Source organism: Homalodisca vitripennis, chromosome 6, assembly GCF_021130785.1.
Source record: "Homalodisca vitripennis isolate AUS2020 chromosome 6, UT_GWSS_2.1, whole genome shotgun sequence".
Classification (NCBI taxonomy): Eukaryota; Metazoa; Arthropoda; class Insecta; order Hemiptera; family Cicadellidae; genus Homalodisca; species Homalodisca vitripennis.
The window spans coordinates 86,360,552-86,379,931 of NC_060212.1; the positions used below are offsets into that span (position 1 = coordinate 86,360,552).

Sequence of the window (19,380 nt, forward strand, 5' to 3'; positions counted from 1 at the left end):
GAGGATCTCCGTGATCCCTGCCTTGAGATCCTGAGGCAGGGTAACAGCGGGCTGCTTAGCCGCGGGTTCAGTCGTGGGTGGCAGTGGGGCTGAGGTGTCTGCGGTGGGTGTCGCTTTTGGCATCTCCAGCCTGACTCGTGGCGTGGGCCTCGGCCTAGTTGGGGTGGCAGGTGCAGGAGCGTTTTCCTTCCTGGTAGTCTGGCTGGTGGAGGGTTTCTGGCGCTCCGGAGCCGGGGTCTGTGGTGGAGTGTGGGGTCCACGATTCGCCGGGTTTCGAGGGAGGCGGTGGCGGCGGCGACTTCTCACTCGCTGAAACCCATCCTCGTCTGTGTCCTCCTCAGATGTAGGGCGTGGGACGTCTCGCTGATTTGGAGGCTCGGCCTTTGCGGGTGCAGCCCTCCGCGGTGCCTTGGCTGCGGCGGCATAAGAGAGTTGCTTCTCTCTCTTGAAGCACTGGCAGCCTCGGTAGTTGGCGGTGTGTCCTTCACCGCAGTTGCAGCATCTGGCCGGGGCGGATGACTCCTTTGGGCAGAGGCTGGACGGATGTCCCTCTCCACAGCGGACGCAGCGGAGCTCTCGGTGGCAGTGGTTTGAGCCATGCCCGAAGCCCTGGCATCGATGACACTGGACCGGTCCCCCGGGCCTAGTGTATTTTCGCACTTCCAGTCTACAGTGGAACAGAGTGCGGACACTGTAGACATCGGATGGTGGCCGGAGTCCGTCTCCTCCACTCAGGGTCACAATCCAGAGGCTGGTGAGGTGGCCTCTCCTGGTCTTAAGAAGTTTTGCCTCGACGATGCCGTAGTTTTCGCACTTGAAGGCCTCTGAGACTTCTTCAGGAGTAAGGGTGGCCGGGAGACCCCTGATGACCACTTTCATCAGCTTCTCGTTGGCCATGGCGAAGGTGTGAAACTTCAGCCCCTGATCCTGAAGGTAACGTTGCAGGGACCTGAAGTGGGCCACGGTGGAGGTCTTGAGGCGGAGAGTTTTGGCCGTGCAGACGGCCTCTAAGTCTCCTCCCAGCAGCTGTCTGAGGGTCACCGCGTGGGAGCCCCATCCTTTGGGGACGTCCATGATGATGGGAGGAATGCGGGGGCCCCGCTCAACCTCCATGTCTTCTCCGGCAGCGGTGTCCGTCCGTCGATTCTTCGGCGGAAGAGACGGAGCTGGGGCCGCTTGCCGCTTCCGCAGACCCGCGGCAGGACGGCCTGATGAGCCGGAATTGGCCCCAGGGGTAGCTGACACCATGGTCTGGGCCACTGGGGTTGAGATCCCCGGTGTTGTAGAGTGGCCTTTAGAAAGGCCTTTTTGGGCCTCAGACCGGCGCAGGTTCCCCTGGCACTTAGTCGCTGCACCCTGGCAGCTTTCCGGGGTAGTCCGGACTTCACCCGGGCCCTGACAAGTCCCGGGTGGAATATGTGTGCTGGCCTGAGCAGCAGTGCGGTGCTGGGATCCCGCGGCCCGGTCGGCTGACCGGGGCGGGCTCACCTGGCACATCGCAAGACAGGACTCCGGTAAATACCGGACTTCACCCGGGCCCTGATCTCCCGTCCCGGGTGGATTGGTGTTGCTGGGACGTCCAGCGGTTGGTTGGCCTTGTAAAAGGCCTTTTGGGCAGACAGCGCCGGGGCCCGCTTGGCAAGCCGCGCGGGACCCCAGTAGTGTCGCCAGCGGTTCCGGTAAACCGGCTCCGCCATCTGAGACCGCCGAGGCAGATCCCTCTTCATCCATCTTGATCAGTGGTCGACTCGTCTCGCTGGAAGGTCTTGTCGGGTCCACGTCTCGGAGCAGAATGAGAGAAGCCTTGGCCTGAAATTCGGGGTTACCTCGAATCCGGGCGTCGCGCGAGCGCGGCCAATCGCGTTCGAGCTGCCACCCTATTGGTCGCGCTCGCGCGACGCCAGATATCCAGCTTAGAGCCTTTTTTAGAATTTTGGCCTATACTCCCGGCGTACACCAGCGACTCAGGATGCCACCGAAAGCGAGCGGAAAAGCCGTCAAGAAGGCCGGCAAGGCCCAGAAGAACATCACCAAGGGCGACAAGAAGAAGAAGCGCAGGAGGAAGGAGAGTTATGCCATCTACATCTACAAGGTGCTGAAACAGGTCCACCCCGACACCGGCGTCTCCAGCAAGGCCATGTCCATCATGAACAGCTTCGTGAACGACATATTCGAGCGCATAGCCGCCGAAGCTTCCCGCCTGGCCCACTACAACAAGCGGTCGACCATCACGTCGCGGGAGATCCAGACCGCCGTCAGGCTCCTGTTGCCCGGCGAGTTGGCCAAGCACGCCGTGAGCGAGGGTACCAAGGCCGTGACCAAGTACACCAGCTCCAAGTAAGCCGGCCGGCAGGCCAGCGCCCCGCAACGAGCGAGCCCGCTCCGCACAAACGGCCTTTCTAAAGGCCACCAATAACTCTTTCGTTTTCGCTTATTTTACCGCTTATTGTTGTAAAACCGATGTAAACCTGGTTGTTTCAAGTCGCTCTCGACTATATTTTCTATCGAAAATACCAAATTTATGACTTTGTGCTCGTCATAAATATTTTATTCCAGGAATTTTACAATTCCTTTTTTTTTTTTTCTTTTTAAACATAGTCCGATTTCACTGTAAAATTGTATAATTTTCTGTTTATTTATTTATTTTTCAAACAAACACTGAGTTTACAATAAAAAAAAAAAAAAAAAAAAAAAAAAAAAAAAAAAAAAAAAAAAAAATACGTCAATTGCAATTCGATCGAAAACCATAGTTTCTGTCATGTTTTATACACATGACTTCTAATATTAACCAAGAACCGTTGAACTCTGATTAAACATAACTTGTAATTTTCGCTTATTTTACCGCTTTTAGTTGTGTAAACATTGGAATTCTGTTATTATGTTGGCTAAAACAAGCAACTCTCGACTTGTTTTATATTGAAATTACCTATTTAAGTTATTTTTAAATACAATCTTTAAACAAACATTAAATTTACAAATACGGTAATCGCCCAATTGATCTGATCGTTCGTTATTCATAGTATTCGTAATGTTTTATATACAATTCAATATAAGAGCCGAAAGTTACACTTGAAAATTTATATTTTATCGAAATACCACTAGTTATAAGTACAGGTCGATTTAGATTACAACAAGATACACGTTAAATACCGTTTTTTAGTTTTAAAACGGTATTTAACAGGTGAAATCGTGTGATAAAGTCATCTAGTGTACAGTGCGCATGTGCGTGGAGATAGAATATATAGAGTGAACTGTTAACACGCTTATATAGGTAGGAGGTGGCTTGACTTGATTGGTCGGTCACTATTCGACCAATCAGAGTGTACGTATCCGTTAACATTGATAATTCTCCCGGTTTCTAGTTACTACGGTGAAATTGAGTTGTCACCGACGGTTTACTTACAATTGTCGATACCTGGACAGGTTGTAAATTTGAAAATAATAAGTAATAACGTAGAAAATACATATAAAACAGACAGGTGACTGGATATACTGCAGATCCGAGTCCTGTAGCTGTAGCGCCAGAGAGGTGTCTGTTAACAAGTGTAAATCTGCTCGGTCTAGCGAACCTGATTGCGATTGCTTGATTCATACCACTGTAATGTGATCCAAGTCAGTGTATTTTAAGTTTAAAATGGGTATTTTCCAGTATGTCCCCGCATTCTCTATATTAATTTATACAAGTTAGATTACGTTTATTAGATTAAGTTTACGAGTTTATTAATTTCCGTACGAAAAAACACACAAATTAGTAATGAAACATGTTTAAAACAATATAGCCTACTATTCTGAATTTAACAAAATTTTCAGAATGGGTCAGATCACGCGATGCTTGCCCGCTGCGCAGCGCTTCGCGCTGCTTGCTCTTTTAGAAAAAAAATTTACTCGAGCTTGCAAACTCCAAGCCCAGATCAAGCGGCGCGCGTTTATCACTGATATTTAATCCACGTTTTTATCCGTTTACAAATAGTTACGTTAATTAGCGTGGATAACAGCAAATTTACATATTTACTTCGTTACAATCACCGAATATTCGCTGATTCTTCTATTTTTCAAATTTACTAAACGACCTTTAAAATTACTGAACTATACACGTATAAAGTATATTTATAACTGAATAAGTGATTTTTATTTGTTGCAAATCACTATGACTACAAACTAAATGTAAACTGTTAACATATTCCAGTGAATATCGCAATATGTGGGGTTGACAGTGCTTGCAATTAACAAAATTTATCTATCAACTTACTATTCTATGCGACATTTGGAATTTATATCACACTTTGAATATAAAATAATAATTATTGTAAACTGAATCATTGTTGTGTTTTGCTATAATATATAAACAATACTACACTGTTAACTGAACTGTTAACATAGTTCCAGTGAAAATCGCGCGGTCGGAGGTTGACAGAAGTTCGTAATACAGGAAAATAATAGAAAATCAATCTGCTCTTTATAATAATACCGAAAGAACAATAGCAAACAGTTGTAATTTGTAAACACAGTGAATTCGCTGTAGTAAGTAGGATTAATATATAAATATAAATGATATTTGCAAATAAAATTGATGATAATGTAAACGATTACTGTAACAAAATAAGAAAAAGTTTGTAATAAATCAATGTACAAGTGATTGGTTTTCTAGCCACAGAAATATGCTGTAAAACGACTAAATTAGAGAGAAAAGGTTTAGATTTCGTGTTTAAAACTAATTTAAAATGACAAAGACGGTGAATTTAAGTTAAGATTGTATGATAGACAATAAAGAGAAGTGATATTTTATTTTATACAGTTAATTAGAGTGAAAACAACAACTAACTAAAGTGTACAGTTAAATGTGTTAATTATTAATATAAATATATATATATATATATTTTGAAGACCAGTAATTAGTTATAAATAGATATAAATTGACGCACTGTTTAGTATTTGAATAAACTGTTATTATTCGATAACATCAATTGGCAAAAAAGTGTTATATATTCGTGTACATTATTAAATTTTTTTTATGTAATTTGTGATGGTAATAATGACAGTTTTACTAATAATTAGCATAGTAATTACTAGATACATGTCGGAAATATACGACAAGAGTGAGAAATAGGATTATTAAAGTCGTAAACTGTGAAAACGAGTGATATTGTGGTGGCCTTTAAAAAGGCCGTTTGTGGAGCCGGGCGGCTTTGTGTCGCGCGTTGGCGGGCGACTTAGGCCTTCTTCTCGGTCTTCTTGGGCAGGAGCACGGCCTGGATGTTGGGCAGTACACCTCCCTGGGCGATGGTGACACCGGACAGGAGCTTGTTCAGCTCTTCGTCATTCCTGATGGCCAGCTGAAGGTGACGGGGAATGATCCTGGTCTTCTTGTTGTCACGGGCCGCGTTACCGGCCAACTCGAGAACCTCGGCGGCGAGATACTCCATGACGGCGGCCAGGTAGACCGGAGCTCCGGCACCCACTCGCTCGGCGTAGTTGCCCTTGCGGAGCAGACGGTGGATCCTGCCGACCGGGAACTGAAGACCGGCCCTGGACGAGCGGGACTTTGCCTTTCCCTTCACTTTACCGCCTTTGCCTCGTCCTGACATGTTGCGCTGTACTCGGTTGCGGGGATACAGATAGAAGCCGTGGTCCAAGTCCAAGTCGGGTCGCTAGGATGGCCTCTGGGCGCTCTTCCTGGTCTGTTGGCAGTATCTGAGCGATTCAAGCTCAATGACTTGCCTGTCGGTTGGAACAATTAGTTCCTGCAGCAGTCTAGCAGCTGGTCGGTGCGGCGCTGAGTGCCACTGCTTCATTGAAGAGCCCGGTGAGGGCGGTCAGCTGCGCAGCTATCTCGGCCAAGACGGCTTGAAGGCTGCGCTGGGCGGGGGCGGCGGCTTCTGCTGCTGCATCGGCTGCTGGCGCCTCCACTTGTTGCGGCGGAGTGGCTGTTCTAGGCGGCCACTCTAGTCTCTGCCTGGGTGTTGCCTTGGGCCGCTGTGTGACCGGAAGGTCAGCTACAGTTGCCGGCGGGCGAGGCAGTCGGTTGGCCGGGTTGCGAGGTTTCCTCCGGCGCTTCTTCTGCGGCATGTCGTCCACAGTTTCATCCTCTGATGCGGAGTCCGCTGGTGACTCATCCCGCACAGGCCGCTTAGTCGGCTGGGCTGTTGGTTGCCTCGCCGCTGGTTTGGTTGGCCGAGGTTTGCGGCTCAACTGGATGGCTGCCGCTCGGGCTTCCTTGTAGGTTGGACACCCACGATAGTTGGCATTGTGATCACCGCCGCAGTTGCAACAGTGACCCTTCTCAGTGGATACTTTGGGGCAGTTCATCCTGATATGGCCTTCCCCGCAGCGGACGCATTTTCTAGGCCTCCCGCAGTTGCCGGAGCCGTGGCCGAAGCCTTGGCACCTGTAGCATTGCGGTGGGCCAGCCGGTTTCTTGTAGACGGTGACCGAGACCCTGACGTGCAGCAGGCTTGTCACGTTGTAGATTTGGCAAGCCCGCTTCGTGTCAGGGTTCTCTCGCTCGCTGTCCCTGGTCATCGTGATCAGCCAGCTCCTCGTGGGTCCCCTGGCTGTCCGTAGGCGCGCGACATCATCAACTGCGAAGCCCTCGTTAGTCAAGACGTCGGAGAGCTCCACCTCATCAGTGTCGGGCAGTCCACTGATCACCACCTTGAGCGATCTTTCACGCCCAAGGTTGTGTGTGTAGAAGGACAGTTTCTTGGCAAGTAGATACCGTTGAACTGCCCGGAAATCAGCCACGGTGCTCACTTTCAAGCGATAGTGAGCACCGCGGAAAGTGGTCGTCAGGCCGTCTCGCGCCAACTCCTCCAGCTTCTTGGCGTGAGTAGGCCAGTCAGGAACACTGTCCAGGAACATCAGAGGTATCCTGGGCGTGGAAACCGGAGCCACCGGTGAGTCAGGAGCCACAGAAGAAGAAGTGGCGTTGTGGCCTTTAGAAAGGCCGTTTGCTGGAGCAGCGAGCTTCTTAGACGCCGGGGCGGCAGGCGGAGAGCTGGGCCTCTTAACTGTCTGCCCGGCGCTTCCAAAGGCACGCTGTCCCATCTTCTTGAAGATGTCGGTCATTGCTGTAAGTCCAGTAGATGTTGTCACAACGAGTGCTGGAGGTCGAATGATGAGAAGCCGTGGTTTTTTTTTTTTTTTTTTTTTTTTGTTAAGCAGAGGGAACCTTCAAAAGGTACTGGCGTCCCAGTTATGTGGGATTTTTTACCCACTAAACCACTCTGCTGCCACGTCCTGTCGTGGCCGTACAGCACCTGGACCCTAGGTCCACTGACTGTAGAGGAAGCTCTGAAACATAACTATTAATTTGGCCTAATTAAGATTGTTGTGTTCTGAAACAAAAATTTGGTTAGTGTGATTTGCTGGTTACGTCCCAGGATTGGGATCGCGGCTTCATCCTTGGGATGAGTATTCTTTACGGAGGGTCGTCCAGAATTGTGGCCGGTCGTCGTCTGTAGTCGTCTGGTCCGGCGTACGGTTCTGCGATGGCTGCGATGTGGGGATGTTCCGAATGCTGCTGCAACTGCCTCGAAGAATTTTTCTGAAGTTATCCTCGCGAAGACGTCTAGAGTTGGGATCTGTAACGAATTCCTTATTGTTTCGTTGCGGACGAACCATGGTTGGCGAGTGATGGAGCGGAGGGCCTTGGATTGGATGGTTTCCAGGGCTTTTCGGTTTGAGCGGCTGCAGTTTGACCACCAAGCTGTGCAAGCATACATCATTAGTGATCTGACAACAGCTAGAAAGATGGAGACTTTTGCACCCATTGGTAGGGGTGATCTACGGTTAATTAGAGGACCTATTGATCCTGCGATCCGCTTGGCCTCTACTGCTTTCCTTTTCGCGTGAGGACCGAAGTTTAATCTGGAATCAAGCGTAACACCAAGATATTTAGCTTGTTCCTTCCATGCAATCGGCTCGTCATCAAGTGTCACAGGCGGCGGGAGTCTTCGCGGCATCCTACGGGCGCTTTTCTGAAACAAACAGCTGTGCTCTTGTCAGTGTTTATGCGGATACGCCATTTCTCTAGCCAGGGGGAGAGAGAAGATCCATTTGCTGTTGCATGACGTCAGCGGCACGCATCGGTTGAAAGCTCCTGCACAGAAACATGGCATCATCGGCATACAGAGATAGCGTTACTCTGGGGACCAGTGGCATGTCATTAGTGTAACGAGGTACAGCACTGGTCCCAGGACGCTGCCCTGGGGGACGCCTGCTTCGATCGCTCTCTCTGAGGACAGCTCTCCATCTACACAAATGCGGAATGAGCGGCCAGTCAGATAGGACCGGATGAGGTGTGTTATGCAGGGGGGGGCACCGGTGAGTTTTGCCAGCTTGTAGAGCAGGCCCTCATGCCAGACCTTGTCAAATGCTTTGCTGACGTCCAGGAACACTGCAACAGAGCACAGATTAAAATTGGCGTTTGTCCACCAGCATGTTGACAACACGTACCAGCTGTTGGGTTGTCGAGTGGTCGCGCCTGAAGCCAAACTGTTCAGGTCGGATAAAGCCGTCCAGGAAAGAAGCAATGCGGGATAGGTAGGAGTCTCTCAAAAATTTTTGAGATGGACGAAAAGTGAGTGAGATGGGGCGGAAGTTTTGTGGGAATAGTCTGGATTTCCCGGGCTTGGGAATAAGGATGACTTTAGCGACCTTCCAGCTGGTGGGAAAGTGTTGTAGTCGAAATAGCGTCGTTGAACACTGTAAACCAAGCACATTAACAGGGCTATAGGAGCTGCAAGGAGTGCCCTGGATCCAACTCCATCTAGTCCGGGGGCTTTGCGCGGTTTCGATTTCTTGATGGTGGCTTGTAGCTCATCAAGAGTAATCGGCTCTATCTCGATGTCGGGAGCTGTAACAAAAAAATTGTTTAGTGTGCTCTCGACGTGTGTTCGCAGTGGTCGTCGTCATATATATCCGCATTCGGGCTGAATTGCTCCTCCATCGTATCTGCAAAAGCTTCGGCCTTGTCAGTAGCAGAGTAAACAAAGTCCTTGTTGACCGTGCAGGGGCTGGTGCGTGGATTTCTTCGCTCCTCAGGATTTTTGCAGTCTTCCAGGCACTGCCATCCTCTAGCTCAAGACTAGAAAGGTATGAGTTCCAGGTCTCTGTCCTGTAATCATACAACATCTGTTTGACAATGCTGCACTGCACGTTGAAGGCCCGTTTGGTAGCCGGATGTCGCGTTCTCTGCCATATTCGACGAAGACGCCTCCTTTTGTCTACAGCCATCCTAATGATGGCAGGCAAAGGCCGACCTGGTGTTTTTTGGACGTCCAGGTCGTGAGGCCGCCGCCAGAGCATTCGTGACTGCTGAGTTTCAAGTCTGAAAACATATGAGTCTAGGACATTTGGATTAGTGGCTGTCGCTGGGGGCTGCAGTTGCTCGCCTCAGGATACACGGCTGTACACCTCCCAGTTAGTTCTGATTGAGGTGCCCATTGAAGGAATCCTTGAAGCTGGAGTCGTCGCTAGAACTGCTATGACGGGTACATGGTCAGACGATAAGTCATCTGCCACTCGCACTTCCACATGATGCTGTAGTTCCTTAAACAGAAACACATCTATGACATCAGGAAGTGCGTTGAGCCTCGTCGGATAGTGCGTAGGGTCCACAGGCGCGGCTACAATCGTGTCACCTCTATCTAAAACATAGTTGTGTAGTCTTCGGCCCTTGGTGTTTCATCCGCCTGCTATGAGAAGCCGTGGCCTGAAATTCGGGGTTACCTCGAATCCGGGCGTCGCGCGAGCGCGGCCAATCGCGTTCGAGCTGCCACCCTATTGGTCGCGCTCGCGCGACGCCAGATATCCAGCTTAGAGCCTTTTTTAGAATTTTGGCCTATACTCGATTCTGCTCCGAGACGTGGACGAGTCAACAACTCTACTAGAGCGACCACAGATCAAGATGGATGAAGAGGGATCTGCCTCGGCGGTCTCAGATGGCGGAGCCGGTTTACCGGAGCCGCTGGCGACACTACTGGGCTCCCGCGCGGCTTGCTAAGCGGGCCCCGGCGCTGTCTGCCCAAACGGCCTTTTACAAGGCCAACCAACCGCTGGACGTCCCAGCAACACCATTCCACCCGGGACGGGAGAACAGGGCCCGGGTGAAGTCCGGTTTTTACCGGAGACCTGTAACGCGATGTGCCAGGTGAGCCCGCCCCGGTCAGCCGACCGGGCCGCGGGATCCCAGCACCGCACTGCTGCTCAGGCCAGCAAACTTATTCCACCCGGGACTTGTCAGGGCCCGGGTGAAGTCCGGACTACCCCGGAAAGCTGCCAGGGTGCAGCGACTAAGTGCCAGGGGAACCTGCGCCGGTCTGAGGCCCAAAAAGGCCTTTCTAAAGGCCACTCTACAACACCGGGGATCTCAACCCCAGTGGCCCAGGCCATGGTGCCAGCTACCCCTGGGGCCAATTCCGGCTCATCAGGCCGTCCTGCCGCGGGTCTGCGGAAGCGGCAAGCGGCCCCAGCTTCGACTCTTCCGCCTAAGAGCCGACGGACGGACACCGCTGCCAGTGAAGACATGGAGGTTGAGCGGGGCCCCCGCATTCCTCCCATCATCCTGGACGTCCCCAAAGGATGGGCCAGCCACGCTGTTACCATCAAACAGCTGGTTGGGGGCGACCTGGAAGCAGTCTGCACCGCACGGACTCTGCGGCTGAAGACTAGCACCGTGGCCCACTTCCGACAACTCCAGAGGTATCTGCAAGAGCAAAACCTAAAATTTCATACTTTTGCTATGACCACTGAGCGCCTCCTCAAGGTGGTCATCAAGGGGCTACCATCCACCCTGTCGCCTGAGGAAGTAACGGAAGCCTTGCATGGAGAAAACCTCGGAATCGTGGAGGCCAAACTCCTGAAAACAAGCCGAGGAAAACCAACCAGCCTGTGGCTCATTACACTCCGCGGAGGAGACGGACTCCGGCCTCCAACTGACGTATACAGTGTCAGATCACTCTTTTACTGTAGACTGGAGGTCCGGAAATACACGAGGCCTAGTGGACCCGTCCAATGCCACCGCTGCCAAGGATTTGGACACGGCTCGAGTCACTGCCATCGAGAACTTCGGTGTGTCCGCTGTGGTGATGGCCACCCTTCAAGCCTCTGCCTGAAAGAATCCGAAAGAGACACCGGCGTCTCCAGCAAGGCCATGTCCATCATGAACAGCTTCGTGAACGACATATTCGAGCGCATAGCCGCCGAAGCTTCCCGCCTGGCCCACTACAACAAGCGGTCGACCATCACGTCGCGGGAGATCCAGACCGCCGTCAGGCTCCTGTTGCCCGGCGAGTTGGCCAAGCACGCCGTGAGCGAGGGTACCAAGGCCGTGACCAAGTACACCAGCTCCAAGTAAGCCGGCCGGCAGGCCAGCGCCCCGCAACAAGCGAGCCCGCTCCGCACAAACGGCCTTTCTAAAGGCCACCAATAACTCTTTCGTTTTCGCTTATTTTACCGCTTATTGTTGTAAAACCGATGTAAACCTGGTTGTTTCAAGTCGCTCTCGACTATATTTTCTATCGAAAATACCAAATTTATGACTTTGTGCTCGTCATAAATATTTTATTCCAGGAATTTTACAATTCCTTTTTTTTTTTTTCTTTTTAAACATAGTCCGATTTCACTGTAAAATTGTATAATTTTCTGTTTATTTATTTATATTTCAAACAAACACTGAGTTTACAATAAAAAAAAAAAAAAAAAAAAAAAAAAAATACGTCAATTGCAATTCGATCGAAAACCATAGTTTCTGTCATGTTTTATACACATGACTTCTAATATTAACCAAGAACCGTTGAACTCTGATTAAACATAACTTGTAATTTTCGCTTATTTTACCGCCTTTAGTTGTGTAAACATTGGAATTCTGTTATTATGTTGGCTAAAACAAGCAACTCTCGACTTGTTTTATATTGAAATTACCTATTTAAGTTATGTTTAAATACAATCTTTAAACAAACATTAAATTTACAAATACGGTCATCGCCCAATTGATAGTATTCGTAGTTGTAATGTTTTATACAATTCAATATAAGAGCCGAAAGTTACACTTGAAAATTTATATTTTATCGAAATACCACTAGTTTTAAGTACAGGTCGATTTAGATTACAACAAGATACACGTTAAATACCGTTTTTTAGTTTTAAAACGGTATTTAACAGGTGAAATCGTGTGATAAAGTCATCTAGTGTACAGTGCGCATGTGCGTGGAGATAGAATATATAGAGTGAACTGTTAACACGCTTATATAGGTAGGAGGTGGCTTGACTTGATTGGTCGGTCACTATTCGACCAATCAGAGTGTACGTATCCGTTAACATTGATAATTCTCCCGGGTTCTAGTTACTACGGTGAAATTGAGTTGTCACCGACGGTTTACTTACAATTGTCGATACCTGGACAGGTTGTAAATTTGAAAATAATAAGTAATAACGTAGAAAATACATATAAAACAGACAGGTGACTGGATATACTGCAGATCCGAGTCCTGTAGCTGTAGCGCCAGAGAGGTGTCTGTTAACAAGTGTAAATCTGCTCGGTCTAGCGAACCTGATTGCGATTGCTTGATTCATACCACTGTAATGTGATCCAAGTCAGTGTATTTTAAGTTTAAAATGGGTATTTTCCAGTATGTCCCCGCATTCTCTATATTAATTTATACAAGTTAGATTACGTTTATTAGATTAAGTTTACGAGTTTATTAATTTCCGTACGAAAAAACACAAATTATTAGTAATGAAACATGTTTAAAACAATATAGCCTACTATTCTGAATTTAACAAAATTTTTTCAGAACGGGTCAGATCACGCGATGCTTGCCCGCTGCGCAGCGCTTCGCGCTGCTTGCTCTTTTAGAAAAAAAATTTACTCGAGCTTGCAAACTCCAAGCCCAGATCAAGCGGCGCGCGTTTATCACTGATATTTAATCCACGTTTTTATCCGTTTACAAATAATTACGTTAAATTTAATTAGCGTGGATAACAGCAAATTTACATATTTACTTCGTTACAATCACCGAATATTCGCTGATTCTTCTATTTTTCAAATTTACTAAACGACCTTTAAAATTACTGAACTATACACGTATAAAGTATATTTATAACTGAATAAGTGATTTTTATTTGTTGCTTGCAAATCACTATGACTACAAACTAAATGTAAACTGTTAACATATTCCAGTGAATATCGCAATATGTGGGGTTGACAGTGCTTTCAATTAACAAAATTTATCTATCAACTTACTATTCTATGCGACATTTGGAATTTATATCACACTTTGAATATAAAATAATAATTATTGTAAACTGAATCATTGTTGTGTTTTGCTATAATATATAAACAATACTACACTGTTACACTGTTAACATAGTTCCAGTGAAAATCGCGCGGTCGGAGGTTGACAGAAGTTCGTAATACAGGAAAATAATAGAAAATCAATCTGCTCTTTATAATAATACCGAAAAGAACAATAGCAAACAGTTGTAATTTGTAAACACAGTGAATTCGCTGTAGTAAGTAGGATTAATATATAAATATAAATGATATTTGCAAATAAAATTGATGATAATGTAAACGATTACTGTAACAAAATAAGAAAAAGTTTGTAATAAATCAATGTACAAGTGATTGGTTTTCTAGCCACAGAAATATGCTGTAAAACGACTAAATTAGAGAGAAAAGGTTTAGATTTCGTGTTTAAAACTAATTTAAAATGACAAAGACGGTGAATTTAAGTTAAGATTGTATGATAGACAATAAAGAGAAGTGATATATTTTATACGGTTAATTAGAGTGAAAACAACTAACTAAAGTGTACAGTTAAATGTGTTAATTATTAATATAAATAAATATATATATATATTTTGAAGACCAGTAATTAGTTATAAATAGGTATAAATTGACGCACTGTTTAGTATTTGAATAAACTGTTATTATTCGATAACATCAATTGGCAAAAAAGTGTTATATATTCGTGTACATTATTAAATTTTTTTTATGTAATTTGTGATGGTAATAATGACAGTTTTACTAATAATTAGCATAGTAATTACTAGATACATGTCGGAAATATACGACAAGAGTGAGAAATATGATTATTAAAGTCGTAAACTGTGAAAACGAGTGATATTGTGGTGGCCTTTAAAAAGGCCGTTTGTGGAGCCGGGCGGCTTTGTGTCGCGCGTTGGCGGGCGACTTAGGCCTTCTTCTCGGTCTTCTTGGGCAGGAGCACGGCCTGGATGTTGGGCAGTACACCTCCCTGGGCGATGGTGACACCGGACAGGAGCTTGTTCAGCTCTTCGTCATTCCTGATGGCCAGCTGAAGGTGACGGGGAATGATCCTGGTCTTCTTGTTGTCACGGGCCGCGTTACCGGCCAACTCGAGAACCTCGGCGGCTAGATACTCCATGACGGCGGCCAGGTAGACCGGAGCTCCGGCACCCACTCGCTCGGCGTAGTTGCCCTTGCGGAGCAGACGGTGGATCCTGCCGACCGGGAACTGAAGACCGGCCCTGGACGAGCGGGACTTTGCCTTTCCCTTCACTTTACCGCCTTTGCCTCGTCCTGAAATGTTGCGCTGTACTCGGTTGCGGGGATACAGATAGAAGCCGTGGCCTGAAATTCGGGGTTACCTCGAATCCGGGCGTCGCGCGAGCGCGGCCAATCGCGTTCGAGCTGCCACCCTATTGGTCGCGCTCGCGCGACGCCAGATATCCAGCTTAGAGCCTTTTTTTAGAATTTTGGCCTATATTCTGCTCCGAGACGTGGACCCGACAAGACCTTCCAGCGAGACGAGTCGACCACGGATCAAGATGGAAGAAGAGGGATCTGCCCCGGCGGTCCCAGTTGGCGGAACCGGTTTACCGGAGCCGCTGGCGACACTACTGGGGTCCCGCGCGGCCTGCCAAACGGGCCCCAGCGCTGTCTGCCCAAAAGGCCTTTTACAAGGCCATACAACCGCTGCTCGACCCAGCAACATCATTCCACCCGGGACGGGAGATCAGGGCCCGGGTGAAGTCCGGTTTTTACTGGAGCCCTGTAACGCGATGTGCCAGGTGAGCCCGCCCCGGTCAGCCGACCGGGCCGCGGGATCCCAGCACCGCACTGCTGCTCAGGCCAGCGTACTTATTCCACCCGGGACTTGTCAGGGCCCGGGTGAAGTCCGGTTTTTACCGGAGTCCTGTCACGCGATGTGCCAGGTGAGCCCGCCCCAGTCAGCCGACCGGGCCGCGGGATCCCAGCACCGCACTGCTGCTCAGGCCAGCATTCCACCCGGGACTTGTCAGGGCCCGGGTGAAGTCCGGACTACCCCGGAAAGCTGCCAGGGTGCGGCGACTAAGTGCCAGGGGAACCTGCGCCGGTCTGAGGCCCAAAAAGGCCTTTCTAAAGGCCACCCTAAAACTCCGGGGATTTCCACCCCGGTGGCCCAGGCCGTGGAGCCAGCTACCCCTGGGGGCAACTCCGGCTCATCAGGCCGTCCTGCCGCGGGCCTGCGGAAGCGACAAGCGGCTCCAGCTCCGACTCTTCCGCCGAAGAGCCGACGGACGGACACCGCTGCCGGAGAAGACATGGAGGTTGAGCGAGGCCCCCGCATTCCTCCCATCATCCTGGACGTCCCCAAAGGATGGGGCTCCCACGCGGTGACCCTCAGACAGCTGCTGGGAGGAGACTTAGAGGCCGTCTGCACGGCCAAAACTCTCCGCCTCAAGACCTCCACCGTGGCCCACTTCAGGTCCCTGCAACGTTACCTTCAGGATCAGGGGCTGAAGTTTCACACCTTCGCCATGGCCAACGAGAAGCTGATGAAAGTGGTCATCAGGGGTCTCCCGGCCACCCTTACTCCTGAAGAAGTCTCAGAGGCCTTCAAGTGCGAAAACTACGGCATCGTCGAGGCAAAACTTCTTAAGACCAGGAGAGGCCACCTCACCAGCCTCTGGATTGTGACCCTGAGTGGAGGAGACGGACTCCGGCCACCATCCGATGTCTACAGTGTCCGCACTCTGTTCCACTGTAGACTGGAAGTGCGAAAATACACTAGGCCCGGGGGACCGGTCCAGTGTCATCGATGCCAGGGCTTCGGGCATGGCTCAAACCACTGCCACCGAGAGCTCCGCTGCGTCCGCTGTGGAGAGGGACATCCGTCCAGCCTCTGCCCAAAGGAGTCATCCGCCCCGGCCAGATGCTGCAACTGCGGTGAAGGACACACCGCCAACTACCGAGGCTGCCAGTGCTTCAAGAGAGAGAAGCAACTCTCTTATGCCGCCGCAGCCAAGGCACCGCGGAGGGCCGCACCCGCCAAGGCCGAGCCTCCAAATCAGCGAGACGTCCCACGCCCTACATCTGAGGAGGACACAGACGAGGATGGGTTTCAGCGAGTGAGAAGTCGCCGCCGCCACCGCCTCCCTCGAAACCCGGCGAATCGTGGACCCCACACTCCACCACAGACCCCGGCTCCGGAGCGCCAGAAAACCCTCCACCAGCCAGACTACCAGGAAGGAAAGCGCTCCTGCACCTGCCACCCCAACTAGGCCGAGGCCCACGCCACGAGTCAGGCTGGAGATGCCAAAAGCGACACCCACCGCAGACACCTCAGCCCCACTGCCACCCACGACTGAAACCCGTGGCTAAGCAGCCCGCTGTTACCCTGCCTCAGGATCTCAAGGCAGGGATCACGGATATCCTCTTCCAACTCACCACCATGGTTGGAATAATGTCGAGACTACTCGACTTACTCAACACCACCCATGGGTAGACTCAGAATTGTAAGCTGGAACGCCGACTAAGCTATAAACTTCACCCGACGACCGAGGCAAGCCGATGGACGACATCTGACTCTAGGCGGAGACAACATTCCATGGAAGACGAAAGTCAAGTACCTGGGGGTACTCCTGGACAGTCGACTGATACTGACAACACCCCACGTCACGAGAAACCTGCAGCCTAGCAAGGAAGGGCTTTGCAAGCATCAGCCCACTGCTCTACTCCACGAAGCTACCGACCAGGACAAAGGTCCTCCTCTACACGGCCCTCACGCGACCAGTGCTCACGTACGCGGCCCCTGCCTGGTACCACCTCACCTCCAAGACCGCCAGGAGACAATTGCTCGCGGTCCAGAGCGTGTGTGTCTCCGGAAGGCAACTGGGTCGCCCTGGTTCGTGAGGAACACCGTGATCAGAGAGTCCGCCAACATCCCGACCATCAAATCAAATCAAATCAAATGCGGGGGGTGATGCGCATGCGCCAATGTGCAGCACTGGTGCTATATCGCTTCTAATTATTTTATTCTAATTTACTAATTTTAAGTTTTAATTTTAACAATTAGCTAAGTGAATTTTAATTATCTAACGTGGCTGTGATTGGACTTGCAATCCAATTTAAATGTGTTTGACATTCAAGTGAGTAAGGCACACAGTAATATTGGACTTTTCATTCATAACCTAACTTTGACTAACTAACAAACACGATCCAAGAGTTAGTAACAGGTGCATTTTCACTCGGACTTCGTCGCTGCGACCTATGTATAAGTGACTGTGTCTTATCACTAAGTCAGGACTAGCTCACTGATAGCGTTCAGGCCTAGTAATCCGAGGAACAGCAGATCGAATCCCACTAGGGACGCTATCTTTTTGTAGCCCCGATGATTAAATTATTTCACTATTGATTAAATTATTATTTTTGTTCGTGTCTTTTATTTATTTGTTTGTTTTACTGTTTATTGTGATTTTAAATTATTTAAATATTTTAACTTATACTCATATTTATTTTAATTATATGTCATAAATTAGTCCCTATATTCATATTTATTACAAAAAAAAATGACTCTGACTCTTGAGCAAACAAAAAATGGAAAACCTCTTATCCTCCACCACAACTACAAGTATAGAGAGAGCCATTGCTTGAAGAACGGGGAAAAGAGCCTGGCGCTGTTTGGGGCGGAAACTATGGAGCGACGTTGAAGACCAACGCCGAGGCGACGAGACTTGTGTCGTGCAGCGGCAAACACCAAGGGCCCCATCCAGTCACCATGAGGACTCTGTCCTTGTCGCCTGCACCTACCCCGCCTGCCGCATCTCCCGCGACGCCCGCTTTCCGCTTCGACGCCTGTGGCCTCGTCGGCACAGTCTGCCGCGACGCCCGCGCTCTCGAGCGACGCTGAACTCCCCGCGTCACCCGCGACGTCCACCGGCGCCTCGATCCCGGTTGTCTGTCTTGACTCTGCTTCTGCCGCGGAAGTAGCCGACCTGGTTGCCGAAAACAAAGTTCTCCAAGACCGTCTACTGCAGCTCGAAGAAACAGTTTAAGCACGTTCTTGGACCACTCTATTGAGTCGGATACACGACTCATGCAGTACACCAACCAGGTTTTCGTGGCGTCCACGCCGCGGGTTGACTCACCTGTACGTGTCTCCGCGAATGACTGCGGCGTGCAGTGTGACCTGCCGATCAACTGCGGGGACCAGCGGCGGTGTGCCGAGACCCGAGATCTTGTGGCCAGCCTCAGGACCACCATTGAAGTCTTAGAGGCGGAGCTGAAGTGCCTTAGGGGGAGGGAAGAATGTGGGTGTATGGGAGAACAGCCACCCGGACGGGACAGCGAAACAGCCACATACGTCACCTGCTCATGCTCCTCAAATAACTGTAGGAAACAGATACATGGCCCTATCAGACCTAAAACGATGAGGATACGGCAAGCTTCACAGTAGTGAGTAGGAAGAAGAAAAACGCCAGGAAAAAAACAACAAATAAAAAACAAAAACACATATCTTCAAAAAAACATGATCACGATACAAAAAGGAAAAAACACCCAAAACTTAAAAAAAACTATCCTCCCGTTCAAAAATGTGACTGTTTTAGGCGATAGCCACAGCCGTCACCTCTCTGCCATTATGAGATCGCAGACAGCCGGCCACACCAACATCATCGGAGTCTGCAAGCCCGGCGCTGGACTCCTCCAGATCGCACCTTCCCACGCCCCTCCAGAGAACCACTGCTACGTCCTCGTCGCCGGAACCAACGATTTGGCTGCCGGAAGACAGGACATTGTGTTCCAGCATATGGAGGAGGTAATCAAGAGTTGCAGGATCTCCTCTGATATCCTAGTGTCGCCTCTACCACCTCGATACGACCTGCCTCCCGACAGCCCCATCCACGAGTCCATAGCTCTCGCGAACAGCTATGTGAGCGAGTTGTGTGAACGCTACGAGGGGCGTGGCGATGATGGATATCAGTGTCCTGGGCCGTGAACACTTCACCCCTCACGGCCTACACTTGACAACAACGGGGAAATCTTTACTGGCTGGTTTGATAGTGAGGGAGTTAACCAGTCTGCCTCGTCGCCGCTTCGGAACCACCGCTCCTACTGCTCCACCCCGGTCGCCATCG

The 19,380-nt window shown here is 49.6% G+C and overlaps 3 protein-coding genes across 4 annotated transcripts; 1 reads left to right on the top strand and 2 right to left on the bottom strand.

The window, feature by feature from the left end:
* Positions 1-1,951: 1,951 nt before the first annotated feature.
* Positions 1,952-11,379, top strand: LOC124364516 (histone H2B). Of its 2 annotated transcripts, none has more exons than XM_046820062.1 (2): positions 1,952-2,139; positions 11,155-11,379. In XM_046820062.1, exons 1-2 carry the CDS (start codon positions 1,970-1,972, stop codon positions 11,354-11,356), a joined length of 372 nt encoding a protein of 123 aa, XP_046676018.1. In that variant the 5' UTR covers positions 1,952-1,969; the 3' UTR covers positions 11,357-11,379. The 2 variants fall into 2 exon arrangements, with proteins under 2 accessions (XP_046676018.1, XP_046676017.1); XM_046820061.1 differs by having other exon boundaries at positions 1,952-2,134; positions 11,150-11,379.
* Positions 5,149-5,605, bottom strand: LOC124364515 (histone H2A). The gene has a single exon (XM_046820060.1). The coding sequence runs from the start codon at positions 5,583-5,585 to the stop codon at positions 5,211-5,213; it is 375 nt and encodes a 124-aa protein (XP_046676016.1). The 5' UTR covers positions 5,586-5,605; the 3' UTR covers positions 5,149-5,210.
* A 2,730-nt stretch (positions 11,380-14,109) lies between the features above and the next one.
* LOC124365456 (histone H2A-like) lies at positions 14,110-14,981 on the bottom strand. The gene is made up of 2 exons (XM_046821438.1): positions 14,780-14,981; positions 14,110-14,614 (listed from the first exon to the last, which is right to left on the bottom strand). The coding sequence occupies exons 1-2, from the start codon at positions 14,979-14,981 to the stop codon at positions 14,196-14,198; spliced, it is 621 nt and encodes a 206-aa protein (XP_046677394.1). The 3' UTR covers positions 14,110-14,195.
* Between the last annotated feature and the right edge of the window lie 4,399 nt (positions 14,982-19,380).